This window comes from Microdochium trichocladiopsis (assembly GCF_020744255.1).
Source record: "Microdochium trichocladiopsis strain MPI-CAGE-CH-0230 chromosome Unknown B0I36scaffold_14, whole genome shotgun sequence".
Classification (NCBI taxonomy): Eukaryota; Fungi; Ascomycota; class Sordariomycetes; order Xylariales; family Microdochiaceae; genus Microdochium; species Microdochium trichocladiopsis.
In genome coordinates this window covers 858,286-872,216 of record NW_025763557.1, presented here as the reverse complement: position 1 = coordinate 872,216, position 13,931 = coordinate 858,286, and the positions used below count along the sequence as shown (strand labels likewise).

The following is a 13,931-nucleotide window of genomic DNA, read 5'->3' as shown; positions in this document are numbered from 1 at the left end:
GCCCTGCTTTGTTGCCGTTCTAGCTCCAACAGAAAATTAGCCAAGCCCACGTGCTCACAACCGCAACAGCTGAATGGCCAGCCCTGAGTTGAGCCTACCTGGGAGCCTCGAGCCAAACTCCCCCATAACTTCGAGTTGGCAGCACGCGGCTGTTGCGCCTGTCATTCTGCATTCTTTGTTTCGTCCATCCACGGCACACAAGAGAGGGCACGCGACACGTCACTGTCACAATGGCCATCCAACGTCGCTTCGGCTGGCATCCTGCAGAGGTGCAGGACCGCCTCTGGAACACGCTCCGCGAGAACTGGTACCTTGGCTTCACCTCCTTCGGCGGGCCGCCGACACATTTCAAGATTGTCAGTTCGTCGTGCAGCTCTTTCCCGTGTCGCCTGGGCTCTTCTAACAGGAGCACATTCGCAGTTCCGTGACAAGTTCACCACCAAGTTGAAATAGGTTGACGAGCAGATGGTAAGCCTGCACCAGCGACACTTCAAGCGATAATGTTCATTGACTGACTTCTCTGTGTCGAACAGTACCAGGAGCTCTTCAGTGTCTGCCAGGCCTTCTCCGGGCCCGGTAGCACGAAGATGCACTACTGCATCAACCTGCTCCACGACGGTACCCTGTCTGCTCTGTTCGGCTTCCTGCTGTGGAGGTAGGTGCACTATATCACTTGCACACGATCCTTTGCAATGACTAGCGCTCACTCGGTCCTGATCTTCCCAGTCTTCCCGGCGCCCTGGGCATGTTCGGCCTGTCCATCGGCGTCTCCAACATCGGCGAGACACTGCCGCGTCCAGCCTACGCCGTGCTATCCGGCCTCAACGCCGCGACAGTCGGCATCGTGGCTCTCGCCGCCGTGCAGCTCTCCGAGAAGGCCATCACCGACAAGCTCACCCGCATCATCGTCTTCCTGGGCGCATCTGCCGGGATGCTGTACAACGCACTCTGGTACTTCCCCCTGTTGATGCTCCTGGCCGGCATCACGAGTGTGGTGTTCGACTTCCGCTGGCTGCATGGCCCGGTCAAGGCTGTAGTGGGCGTGTTTAAGCCCAAGGAGAAGCGCAGACAGACGCCACCCGAGGAAGAGGCTGTCGACATGTCTCATCAGCAAGAAGCCGCGTCTCAAACGGCGTCAGTGGATCCCATCCCAAGCAGACCAACCTCCAGAGCCAAGACAGGCGACACAAACGACGCAAAGGCAGCCAGCCGCGGCACACTCCCGCAAAACGCCGCCAGCACAGCAGGCCAGCTACCCCCTTCACCCCTTACCCAAGCGGAAGAGCAGGACGACGAACTCCGCGTCGTCCCGCAGGACCGACAGTTCAACATGTCCTGGAAGACCGGCGTCGCCATCATCGCCGCATTCCTCGCCTCCTTCGCGGCCGTCATGATCCTGCGCGGCACCCTCCCTGCCAAGTCCCTGCTCTTCAGCCTCTTCGCAAACATGTACCTCGCCGGCACCATCATCTTCGGCGGCGGGCCCGTCGTGATCCCGCTGCTGCGCGAGTACACCGTGACCGAAGGGTGGCTCAGCACGCGCGACTTCCTGCTCGGCCTGGCCATCACGCAGGCCTTTCCCGGGCCCAACTTTAATTTCGCTGTGTACCTCGGCAGCCTGACGGCGATCAACGCCGGGTACCCCGCTGCCGCGGGCGCGGTGCTGGGCTTCGTGGGGATGTTCGCGCCCGGGCTGATCACGGTGCACGGGACGATGGGCGTGTGGCATGCGATTCGGGGGTGGCGGTGGGTGAAGAGCTCGCTGCGCGGGATCAACGCTGCTGCTGTGGGACTGATCTATACGGCGGTGTACCGGCTCTGGCAGACGGGGTATATCGACGAGAGCTACCAGCAGGGCACGAACTTGGGGCTCGACCCGTGGTGGGTTGTCGTCATGGCTGGCAGTTATTTCGGTGGGTATTGGTTCGGGGTCAGCCCGCCGGTTGCGATCCTCGCGGGTGCAGTGATGGGATTGGTTTGGTATGGAGTTGTGTCTACATAGCTTTTCCAAATATGTCCGTTGTGAAGTGATGAAGCCATCATCTCTCATTGAGGTTCGGGGTCCCCGGTATCTGAGACTCGAAGTCTGTTGGCGACAGCGAGGCATTCGTGAACCAGGAGTTTGTCTTGTATTGATGTAGATATAGTGTTGCAAACAGCAGTAGTTGCCCGGTCCAGACCGTCTATCTGGTTCTTGGCGGGAGTTTCACAACCTCTAGCTAGTTCAATATCGACCAGTTCAGCGTCCACTGCGCAGCAAACCTTCCGCAGTGATGGCCGCACTGGTAGCAGTCACGAATCGTCCTATCTCAGCAGCCCAATAGGCTCAAAACTCGTGTGAAAGGCATAAGGTGACGCGCGCGCACGCACTGGTGATTCTAGAGGTTCTCTTCCAACGCTTCTGACCCGCCTACGTCGGCACAGCCAGCAGGTTGACCTTCTCCATGACCGGAAAACCGTCAGGCAGGACCTCGGGGGCGATGACCAGGTACCGCGAATTGGGGTTCGCAGCAGTGGCGCTGCCTCCGGGGCTTGGTGTGTAGAACGTGAAGATCGGGCCCTCTTCATCGCAGATGGCCCTGGACGGGGAGCTCGGGACGTTCTGGGTCATCCTGCACGACGGAGCGCTGCACGACATCGGGATCCCCGCCGCCGCCGACGACGACGACGGATCCGGCCGCGGGGCCGAGCACGTGATCAGCCGCACGTTGACGTGGGCATTCAGCGGGGTCTGCGGGGAGCAGGTCATGACCTTGGGCGGCGCGGTGGCAGCGTACGCGGGTACCGGGTACGCGGCGCACAGGGCGAAGGCGCCGTTGAACACCAGGAGCCGGCCGGACGCGGGGTCCCACGTCGCCGGCGCCACGAAGAGGTTGCCCCCCCACGAAGCCGAAGGTGCCCTGTATGCCCGGTGAGCTCCGGGCTTGCAGGGGCACGCCGGCGGCCGGGCCGCGGTCGACTGTGTTGGTGAAGCCGGTGGGCACCGGGGCGAGCGAGGAGGACGTCGAGCTGGTTGGCTCGCTGCTGCTGGTCGGTTCAGAACGGGCCGATGTGATCGATGATGCGTCGCTGCTGCTTGTGGATGCTGTGTTTGATGTCTCTGTGGGGCTGGTGGTGCTTGTCGTGTCCGTGCTCGAGGTGCTCGAGGTGCTCGTTCTGTTCCGCTCGGACCATGACAGTCACTGGACAATGGCGAGGGCCCCTGGGGTGGGGTGCTAAAGTCGCATTTCCCTCGTACCCTAGTTCTCCGCAACAGTGCTACTCCTGCCAGCATTCACGTCATAATCTCGGAACTAAAGCGCATGCTTCATCAACTACCTTTGGAGGCATGAGAATGCAGCATTCGAACACAGTACATCGAGGCGTTCAGCGGAGGCATCCGAGTTCTACATTGAAGTCTACGTCCAATAACAAGTTGACATTGAGAAGAACTACAGAGTATTCGGAGCTTGTGTGTTCGTCCAGTCCAGTCATCTCATAGTCGGAGACACTGTTTGACTTCAAGTGCAACAACGTCAGCCGATTTAGAGGCATCGATCTGTAAATGTTAGTATAGATCAGATGTATGGGAAGTGAGAATGTACCTTGTGAAATGGCTTTTCGCGGAGGCGCTTGATTATGTCCGAAGTGTCTCTGTTGTAATCTGCAGCCCGTCTCAGACGGATCGTCTCGTCCTCGTCATCCACCCGACCGGACGACTTTGCACGCGCGCCTAGCCTGCGTGCTAGAAGTTCTGGCGAGCAATAAAGGTAGACAGTTTCATAGTCGGTAGAAATCTAGAGGTCAAGATGCAGTGTTAGATGCAGCGTTAGATGAGCACCCCACGACAAGGAGTTAGCTTACCTCGTTCTCGAATGTCTGGAGCTGCTTGGTGCTTCGGGGGAATCCATCAAGGATGACAGTGGTCTTTCCTTCGCGAGCACTTCTTTCCAGTCTTTTCCGGAAGATCTTCATCGCGAATGTTGCAGGCACAGCGACGCCCCTCGAAAAGCTCTCGGAGATGAAATCGCGAAAAGAACTTCATCTGTTTCCACTCCCCCCAGCATTCGACGACACAATGGATGACGATGACACCTGGTGGCTAAGCGGGGTTGATGGGAATCCACCATGGCCACTAGCTGCACACGATCTCGGCACTACATCGAGTCAAAACTTGACCGAACCACCACCACGCCATCTTATTGCCCCCAGTTTCCACTCTCAAGCCTATTCACTTGACGCGGTCGAGGCGGGTTCTTTCAGACCCGTGTCAGTCACGTCACCGAGCACGACGCCAGCTCTACTTCAACCCAATTGGTTGGTAGGGCTTGATCAAGCCGCAGATTTCCGTCATCCTGTAGTCGGTACCTCTGAAGATCGTCCAACATATTCACACCATCGTGCACGTCCCGAACTCGTACAACTCGCCGAATCTCCATGCTGGACTGCTCTGCCACCTGCGATCCAGCATGCGACTCCAACGCGAGGAACGATCACCTATTGCCGGGCGGAACAAGCAATGGCTACTCAAGTCAATTCATGGAATCTAGCCTCGTTCTCAAATGGCCTGGCTTAGTAACATGAGCTTGGTACGGGTCTGACTCACATTCAGCGCGGTCTGATTGCAATCGAGTCAGATATTGGAACAAGCCAGCTTGTGCCACATGAAAACCTCTCCAGGCGGCCGAATCCGCTCGTGAGGCGCACACTCGAGCTCCTCTTCAGCGCATTGACGGAAAACGAGTCGCCCTCATCCAAGGCCCGCATTTGCTTGATTCAAGTCATGAATCGTCGGGTCAATTGCGAACAACACATTGGCCGTGATATAGGCTGTATGATAGAGCCACTCTACGAGCAAACAATTTTCAACAAGTGTAAGACCATCTGGTTGAAAACTGTATTTGCATCCATGACGCTGATTCGATATCGCCTCAGGGACAAATGAACAGTATGCATCACAGCTTGCACTGCAGAGGCACACGTTTGCATGGGTCAACACCCCTTTTGTTGTTCGACTTCAACACTTTCCGGACGGGCCAGTTTAAGAAGCAGGATGTCACTGTTATGCACCATCAACAGCCAGTGAGACTACTCTATGGACGAAGACCATATATGGATGGCAAGGTCAAGTCACCGACGCGTATGCCTGTTCCGATAATCCAACAGTGATAAAAGACCGGATGACAGTGTATCTTGCTGAGAGTGCGAAGCACGCGTCTTTGTATCCGTGGTTTCGCAACAACCTGCACGTCTCCACTGATGACGGCGACTACATCCTTTGCAACCTAGCTCTTCAGCTCTGGTCGTGTTCGCGGCTCTTGGTTCTTCTCAAGAGAGGGCCTTGAGGGAAGCTCTCCCTCTGCACCGCATTGTAATCCAGGAACTGCGCAAACGTGCGCTGCTCGACGTCTTGGTCCTTCCAGTCCGCTCCAGACTGCTTCTTCTTCTGGCGCCGGAAGTAAACGCGCTTCGCCCACTTCCACGCCTCGACACCCGCGAAGAACAGCGCCGAGTTGACAAACACGATGGCCCACTCCCACGAGATGTCGGTGTGCTTGAAGACGACCCTGTTCAGGCCTGGGATGTACAGCACGGGGAACATTGTGACGAACCCAATAATAATGGCCCAGAAGAGGAACTTGTTGCGCCAGATGTCGTGCATCCACTGGGTGAGGTAGCGCTTCGAGCCGGGCTGCATCCGGAAGAATGACCGCCGCCGGTCAATCATCTCCCAGGCCAGGAACAGCGCGAACCAGGTCAGGCAGGCGAACGTGGTAGCGCGTGCGCGGAACACCTGGTCGCAGGACTCGCTGTAGTGGTCGTTACACAGCTCGCCGAGGTCGCCGTTGCCGAAGCCGAAGACGACCAGGGTGAAGCTTGCCAGGCACAGCGCTGTGATCCAGAGGCCGTAGAAGACCATATCGACCAGGAATTCCATATCGAAGATGCCAGACTTGAGATCCTGTGGGGGCCGGGACATGATGTCGGGCACGGCTCGCTCGAAACCGAGGCCCATGTCGGGCATACCCGATGTGATCATGATGATCCAGATAATCTCGACAGGGGCGAGAGGAAACACGGACAGCCCGCGGGAGTCCTTGAAAGCGAGGCCAACGAGCAGGGTGCCGGCTTGCGCGATGTTCTCGGCGAGGACGTGTAGGATAAACTTCTGGATGTTGTCGAAGATGCGGCGGCCTTCCTCAATAGCAGCGACAATGCTGGCGAAGTTGTCATCAGCCAAAACGACGTCGGAAGCCTCCTTGGCAACGTCGCTGCCGGCTTGACCCATTGCGATGCCGACATCGGCGCGGCGAAGTGAAGGCGAATCGTTGACGCCGTCGCCGGTCTGTGACTCAACGTTAGCCATCGATAAAATCATGAAAGACGCAAAAGCGAAAACTGCACTTACCATGGCACAGAACTTCTTCCGTCGGTGCAGGGCCTCGATCATGCGGACCTTAGTCTGGGGTGCGCAACGAGCAATGACAAGTGGAAGCACAGGGAGTTCGTCAACTTGCTGGTCAGTCAGGGCATCGAACTGAGTAGCGGTCATGACCATGGCATAGGCGATATCCGCGCGTACCAGGTCCATTCTCGAAGGCAGAATGCCGACCTCGATAGCGATGGCCTTAGCGGTCTCGGGATGATCACCTGTAAGCATGTGGACGGCGATCCCAGCCTTGTGGCAGCCGCGTACGGCCGAGGCAGACTCGGCGCGAGGGGGGTCGTACAAGCCGATGAGACCGCGGAAGGTGAGGCCGGATTCGACAGTCCCGCGATCGACATCCTGGCCCTTCTCGATGTTGCCGTCGAATTTCTTGCTAGCAAGAGCCAGCACACGCAGACCCATGCCGGCAAGAGCTTCCATGTTGCGCAGGATCTCCTCCTGGAACTCCTGGGTGATTGGGCTGGTCTCTTCGCTGTTGTCATCGGCACAGTAGTCCTTGCAGTTTCCAATGACGCGTTCGACAGCGCCCTTGGTAAAGACCATGAGCTTGCCAGTAGACTCTTGTTTGAAGACGACCGACATGCGCTTCACGTCCGAGTCAAAGGGTAACTCGGCGAGCTGAGACCACTCTGGCTTGTTGCCGTGCGCCAGCTTGAGTCTGTTGGAGCCGAAGCGAGTGCCGAAGACAGCAATGGCAATCTCGGTGGGGTCGCCACGAGCATTCCACTCGTTCTCGTTATCACCGCTCGGAGAGACCGTGGCGAGATTGGCAAGAGCGGTGACCAGGAGGTACTCTGACAGAGCGCGCTTGCTCTTCTCGAGAAGTGACTCGGGGTGTTCGGGCGTCTCTTTGCTTGTGCCGTTTGTCCTCTTGAGTTCCATCTGCGACGGCACGCGTGTGTCAAAGAACATATCGCCCACAGTAGGGTTGAAGGGGTCGCCGGAGCTGTCAATGGTATAGGTGCCCATGGCAGGAATCCATGCTCGCTTCGCAACCATTTTGCCCTGAGTCAGAGTGCCGGTCTTGTCGGAGCAGATGTCTGTGACCGCACCTAATGCCTCGAGAGACTTGAGGTTACGGACAATGACATTGCGCTGCACCATTCTCTTGGTGCCGGCAGCCATGGTGATCGTCAACACCACGACGAGTGAGGCTGGAATCATAGACAACCCAGTTGCAACGGCATAGATAATGACCTCTTGCTCAGGAACAAATTTGTTGGCTCCTAGACAGATGATGGCACAGAGGACAGCGATGCCGAAGAGGAGGACCGCAAGTTTGGAGAGCTTCTGCTGCAGAGGCGTGCCAACATTGACACCCAGAAACCGGCCGATGGCGTCTGTCAAGGTTAAGGTGTAGGCTTCGAGGTAGCGATGCGGTTTGGCAGTGCCATCCGGCTTACGCTTCACCTCTCTGACCTTGGAGTCCTTGGCTCGTAAGGCCGAAGCAATGGCGCCGATCTCGGTGAAGGGTCCTGTGGCAAAGACAATGGCCCTGGCGCGACCCTTGGTGACAGTGGACGAGCTGTACGCCACATTGATACGATCGCCGCTGAGGCAGGCATTAGTTTTGTGCAATGGGACAGTGTGAGAAATGATAGGTACTCCCGTTGGCAAGGTTTGGGAGCGTGGGGGCTCCGGAGGGGTTGTTAACTTACGGGCCGGTAGCATCGTCGAAAGTCTGTCTCTCGTCTTTCCGGATGGGGAGCGACTCTCCCGTCAACAGAGCCTCGTCAGTCTCGAAGCTGACTGCCTCGATGATACTGGTCGAAAATTTGTGAGCAAATGATCATGTGGATTGGATTTCGGTTAGGCGTACCGGACATCAGCAGGAATAGTGTCACCAGTCTTGAGCTCGATGAGGTCACCGGGCACGATCTCCCCAGAAGGGATGACGCTGGACTTGCCATCGCGGACAACGCTTGCCGTGGGCGAGCTCAGTGACCGAAGAGAATCCATGGTCTTCTCGGCGGAGTACTCCTGAAAGAAACCAACGATGACGTTGAGGAGAATGACGAAGGTGATGACAGCGCCCTCGATGTATGACTTGATGCCGTAACTGACAGCCATGGCCATGATGAGCACCTTTCACCAGCTATTGTCAGTATGCTGGATAACAAAAGGGTGTATCGCGGCATGGAATTCCAGAAGACTCACCAGCGTCATAGCATTAGCAATCTGGGCGATGATGATCTTGACGGGGGACACGCCATCGGCCTCGCCGAGGTCGTTGGGGCCGAATTCATCGAGTCTTTGCTTGGCCACTGCGGTATGGAGACCATTGATTTCGTCCGACTCGAGCTCCTTGACAACGTCGTTAAAGGTCAACGAGTGTGGCGGTCGAGACAGCGGCTTGTTGGATTGCCCAGAGAGGTGGCCCGCCAGCGGGTCATCGCCCTTCTTCTTCATGCTCGTGAAACCAAAGTCTGTAGCTTTTGCCTATTGTATTGTACTCAGGCTGGAGTCGAAATGCTGTGTAAGCTGCAAAGGTCAGGCAGTTGGCAACGCTTCTGTGGACTCGTTGAGTGGAGGAGATCGAGGTTCGAGATTCCTGAATGGTCTATGATCCCAAGATACGACTTGATGTTTGAGGTGTGTGGCACTTAAGTAATGGGGAGAGTATCGGTTCACAAGGATGCCGGTCACCGATGGCCATGACGCCAAGCGGCAAAGGGTCGCGCCTGTACGCCCAATCATGGCGATTATCATTCAACGGCCTCGAGGAATGCCTGGGCAGAGTTTTCGCCATTGCGGCAGACGAGAGCATGTGTGGGCAGTGCGTGTTGTTGCGGCGACCAGTGGGAATGTCGAGGCCGGCCTACCAATGACAGTGGCCGTGGCCGGAAGCGCTCCCGTGAGGATTGTGGGGCAGCACCTCGGCGGAGGGCGTGGCGCCTTGGCGGCATGGAAGCACCCGGCGATGCGCACGCCGTCAATAATGGGGATCCGTCTTTCTGTCTGTGTGGATGGGATGCCTGATACGGACGATGTTGGTGTTGCGTCAGAAGCTTGCTGCTGTCGATGGCTCCAGAACAGTCCCCAGTCACCAGAGCTGATGGGACGGACGGGCTGGTGAAGCAGAGTGTCCAAACCCCTCAAGCTGGTGTGTTGAGAAATCTCCACAGGTCGTTTCTCGACTTCGGAGAGAGGAGGGGCCCAGGCAAGCTTGCAAATTAAGCTTATCTGCGTCCGATATTGTGCATGAGGCGCGGCGCCTTGCTTGTCTGAACTTGTCTGAGCTGGTGCGGCAGGTGCCCGCCTGGCCGAGCCTGCCAAGCCGGAGGCGCACCCACATCCATGTCTCTGGCCAATAGCAGTACTTGCAGCCGGAAGCGAGCCCGCGGTTGTCCGGCACCTCGACGGCGGAAGGAGCGACCCAGACAAGCACTTGCCACCTACGCTTACGGATACGGTCCTCCGTGCTGTCAGATTTCAGCTTCCATCCCACGCCGGAGCCGCACGGCCAACGTCACATACATAGTTCTGAGGCTCAACCTGGAGTGTCCCCGCCTCCCGTCATGGACCATGCCCCACAAGCTCCGGCCTCACCGCCGTTTGCTCAGCCCCGGCCGAGAGCCCCGAGGTCGCCGGCACAGTCCGCACAGGTCCGGGTCCGCAACCGCCGCCGCGAGTATCTCGACCGCAACCCGGCATACTTTGACTCGCTCGAGCACGAGCTCGCAGGTGTGCCAGCCCCTGTGCGTCACGCACACCTAGAAATCAACAAGTGCCGATAGCTGACGTGGGACGCAGATCCTCTGCTCTATCATGAATTGATCCGTCGCTTTCAGTCGCCAGAAGACCGCGAGAAGGAGGGCCGCAAGAAGGGCTACTCGTGTGTCCTCGAGGTCGACCTGCTCCGCGGCGAGGCCAAGCTCACCAGGGCACGCGCAGCGAACAACCACAGCAGACAGGCCGACGGACACGGACATGCAACCTCGACCAACGGCATCACGCAGCCACCACCACCACCTGGGACGAACGGGGTGGAAGACGAGGACGAGGAAGACACAGCGTTGGCGTGCAGGAGCACGTCGGCGGCGCTGTGGATCAGCCCGGAGTCGCAGAGATCGGGGACCGACTAGCACTTCCCGAAACACTAGAGGGGGGCCGCGAGAGGTGGAGAGACTTCCTCCGGCGCAGATTCGTGCTCGGGCGTGACGACGATTTCGACTATAGATCAGTGGACGAGAACGACGATCTGGATGCCCTGGAGAGGCGCGACACAGTGGAGGCGTGGTTCGACGACGAGGTGCCTGGGTGGGCGAGCGATCGACCTGAGCAAGACGACAGTGACGACCATACAATGCACGGAGCTGGCGCACAGAAGCTGGCAGGCGAAACCGGCATTCAAGATTTCTGAAACACACACTCGAGTGCAATTTTGACTATCCATCAGGAGCGATCATTGTCAGAGTCGGTGGAGATTGCAACTAGGCTGAAAAGGACTATCTATCAGTGCCAATGAGGGGTCGGCAAAGTTCCGTGTTGATCTGCCACAATTACACGCAGATTCGCTGGCAACGACTTCATCTATGCGACGCAGAGACATCGCCGTCGAGGCTAGCTCATGCAGCCATGATACTCTTCCCACCATCGGCCGTCAGCCTCTTACGATACGGATCTACAGGACCTCGTGGCCAAGGACCTTGAACTCCACTGGATGCGAACCCTCTCCAGTACCACCTCCTGCCTTGTCCAAGATGGCACTCGGGGCGAACAGCAACGCCTCGCCAACCTTGAGCTTCACATTATGGGAGAACAATTGCTGCTGGAGTGGCCGTGGAAGAGTGGAACCGGATCCCAGTCTGAACCGCACTGCCATTGTCAGGCTCGTTATGTGTCGAGGAAGTCGCATCACAGTCTCGTCCGTCCAGGCCAACCTTTGACATGGCGATCGCCACACCTGCAGCGGTTGATATACCCGCCAGATGACCACTCAGCATGCGGAGCCAGTCAGGAGAGGTGAAGCGGTGCACGATGGTAACGCTGCATAGATCGAGCAGCTTCGGAGAGATGGTTGGCTCCTGCGTGGAGATGATCACCCTGGCTCCTTGATGGCGCTGCAGGCGAATTGTCGACAGCAAAGATTGCGAAACAGACTGGTCGCTTCTGTGCTTCTGGGTTGGTGTTCTTGACGACGAGGGAGCTCTCTAGAGGCCGCCGCCTTGCGACTGGCCAGAGCCCAGTCACCCTCCACGAGGTTACGATGTTATGCTTTTTGAACCCCTCGTGACGAGCTCTTGCATAGCAAATTAGAAACCCCGTTTTACCGATTGGGTTGCTGTCGTTCTGGATGAAGAGACGTCGAGCCAGGCTCCGGTAGGCTGCCTTCAGTGGCGAGAAGATCGTGAGATCGAGGGGCTGTAGAACGTGCGAGGTATGCGGTGGGAGATACAATATGAAGATATTGTCCTTGAAGCACTCGTACATAAAGTCGTCGGTGACATGGCTCCCGTGCCCGTCGAGGACTAGCAGACGCTGCTGGCTGGCGGTGCTAGGCATCGTCGAAGGGATAAACACCTTCTTGAGCCAATGGAGGGCAAGCTCGTTCGACGTCCAACCGTTCGATTGGGCTGTGAACCATACCCGAACGCGAAGAGCCCTCTGTAACTTTATGGATACGAATAGAGCAATTGACACAAGTAGGTAGACTCGGGGCGGCTGGGTCACAGGCCTGGCTGGCAAGTGAAACCACAAGGCTGCGACACTACCCAGGGCGAAGGCTGTGTGAAGCGTGGAAAAGACTTCGAAGAGCCTTCTCTGGAGCACGGAGACGATGAAGGTTGCTCCAAGAAGACTTGCGGCCTAGGACTTTGTCAGAGAAGCCGTCCGAAAAGGGATAGGCACTTACAACAATCCCGCTCAGTGGCTCACGAATCTCAGGTCCTTGCATGATCTGAAGAACGATATGCGAGGTTGCCTCGACAACAAAAGTCAAGCCGATGCAAGTGTGCAAACGAAGGTAGAGCTCAGGTGATATGCCGCAGCTGCTAACGAGCTGGTTCATGTGCGCACCAATCGAGGCAGCGATCAGATTGACTATAGCAACCGAGCCTAGGCGTTTCATTGCCCCCTCTGAGCTGTGGCTATTTACAGCGACGTAGAGCCCATTTGCAGCGAAAAACGCCAAGAAGATGGCGACTTCGTGCCGAGGCGCTATGCTTCGTCCAGACAGCCATACGGGGAGTGGTGCCTTTAGGAAGTAGCGCACATCACCGTTTCTGCATAGACGTGCTTTGCTGACCGCCATAACAATCAAACGCAGAATCAATGCCAGAGGGATGGCGCCTAGCGTGATGGCATAGAATTCGGGAGCATCCATTGTGCCATGGGCTAGTTGGGTTGTGCGATTAGTCGGAACGTCGTAGGCGTGGCGCAAGAATCTGATTAGATGTGTACGGTGCAGAATCGTACGAAGACGAAAGTGGCCATCACTTCGCAATGACAAGAGTTTATAAATGTCATCCTCTCGCACCTCTCGTTCTCAGCACTGGGTAGTCGACAACACACTCATCAACGTATTACAATGGCCGAACCACGACGCAGTACGCAACCCACAACACTCTGTCTGCTCCTGCTGGAGGCGTCGGTTGTTTCTATTTTCGAAGCCCTCTATGTGGTGCTCTCTGTCATCAATCCAGCATTGACTACCCTAGTCAATCGACTTGGATTAGCTGATCGCGAAAAGTACCGTAGACTTTTGCGGTCTGTTGCATATAGCCCTGGTCTTTACATCACGATCCTTGGCATTGCTTCAATCCTGTTTTGGTGGGTGTGCAAGCAAAGCTACACATGGTTCATTGGACGCAGCTTGGTGTAAGGTGCTGTATCTCTTCGTAGCCAAGTCATGCTAAGCCCGGATAGGATGGTTGTGACATGGTTACTTCATGGGTGACCTACGTATAACGTGTAATGGTCAATGGGTGCTTGCAGCCCTATGAGGGGGGCCATGTAAGGGGCCTGCAAGGGGCCTTGAGGGACCAGGTAAGGAGCCTGGGTAGGGGTTTGGGTGAGGGTCGAGGACGATGTGAGGGGTTGAAAGAGGGGAGTGAGGGGTCGAGTGAGGGGTCGAGTGAGGGGTCGAACGAGTGCGAGTTATCGTTTGATGATGCTTTTGGCCCATGTAGCAATTCACGGGTGCATATGCCAGTGTTTGTCCCAAGGTGCATAATACAGTAGGGATGATGATGAGAAACTTTCCGAATAGTAACATATTGATGAATCATTGCATGTAATCTTTGATAATAATGTTGTCTGATGTATGAGAAGGTTGCGCAAGGGCGTTGACACATACGTGCATTCTAGCTTGCTTCAGGCTTTCAACAATTGCCCACAGATCACACTTTCGCTGACACGTGCCGTACAGTACCTCTCGTGGATCCAATCCAGCACTCCAGGAGGATGTGCCGCACCGTCTGCGGCCCGTAGTCGCATCGACACTGGTCGATATCGGCCTTGTCAATGGAGTGGAGGTAGGCACGGAGGCTAATCTTCCCCGTGC

General features: G+C 56.7%; 6 protein-coding genes across 6 annotated transcripts; 3 read left to right on the top strand and 3 right to left on the bottom strand.

The window, feature by feature from the left end:
• Nucleotides 1-230: 230 nt before the first annotated feature.
• B0I36DRAFT_378367 (chromate transporter-domain-containing protein) lies at nt 231-2,002 on the top strand (the record flags this gene model as incomplete). The annotated part of the gene is made up of 4 exons (XM_046160671.1): nt 231-356; nt 454-468; nt 534-655; nt 727-2,002. The coding sequence occupies 4 exons, from the start codon at nt 231-233 to the stop codon at nt 2,000-2,002; spliced, it is 1,539 nt and encodes a 512-aa protein (XP_046004932.1).
• Nucleotides 2,003-3,557: 1,555 nt separating this feature from the next.
• Nucleotides 3,558-4,020, bottom strand: B0I36DRAFT_256323 (uncharacterized protein; the record flags this gene model as incomplete). Its single annotated transcript, XM_046150930.1, has 2 exons — nt 3,558-3,776; nt 3,844-4,020. Coding segments are annotated over 2 exons (396 nt in total), but the record flags the coding sequence as incomplete, so codon positions are not given.
• Nucleotides 4,021-4,057: 37 nt separating this feature from the next.
• Nucleotides 4,058-4,555, top strand: B0I36DRAFT_356046 (uncharacterized protein; the record flags this gene model as incomplete). The annotated part of the gene is made up of 1 exon (XM_046157520.1): nt 4,058-4,555. The coding sequence occupies one exon, from the start codon at nt 4,058-4,060 to the stop codon at nt 4,553-4,555; it is 498 nt and encodes a 165-aa protein (XP_046004930.1).
• A 655-nt stretch (nt 4,556-5,210) lies between these two features.
• B0I36DRAFT_399532 (sodium transport ATPase) lies at nt 5,211-8,836 on the bottom strand (the record flags this gene model as incomplete). Its single annotated transcript, XM_046161647.1, has 5 exons — nt 5,211-6,325; nt 6,389-7,979; nt 8,086-8,190; nt 8,247-8,512; nt 8,585-8,836. 5 exons carry the CDS (start codon nt 8,834-8,836, stop codon nt 5,273-5,275), a joined length of 3,267 nt encoding a protein of 1,088 aa, XP_046004929.1. The 3' UTR covers nt 5,211-5,272.
• Nucleotides 8,837-9,833: 997 nt separating this feature from the next.
• On the top strand, nt 9,834-10,790 carry B0I36DRAFT_425989 (coiled-coil domain-containing protein-domain-containing protein; the record flags this gene model as incomplete). The annotated part of the gene is made up of 3 exons (XM_046162368.1): nt 9,834-10,111; nt 10,181-10,413; nt 10,455-10,790. Exons 1-3 carry the CDS (start codon nt 9,946-9,948, stop codon nt 10,788-10,790), a joined length of 735 nt encoding a protein of 244 aa, XP_046004928.1. The 5' UTR covers nt 9,834-9,945.
• A 1,347-nt stretch (nt 10,791-12,137) lies between these two features.
• On the bottom strand, nt 12,138-12,752 carry B0I36DRAFT_356044 (uncharacterized protein; the record flags this gene model as incomplete). Its single annotated transcript, XM_046157519.1, has 1 exon — nt 12,138-12,752. The coding sequence occupies one exon, from the start codon at nt 12,750-12,752 to the stop codon at nt 12,138-12,140; it is 615 nt and encodes a 204-aa protein (XP_046004927.1).
• Between the last annotated feature and the right edge of the window lie 1,179 nt (nt 12,753-13,931).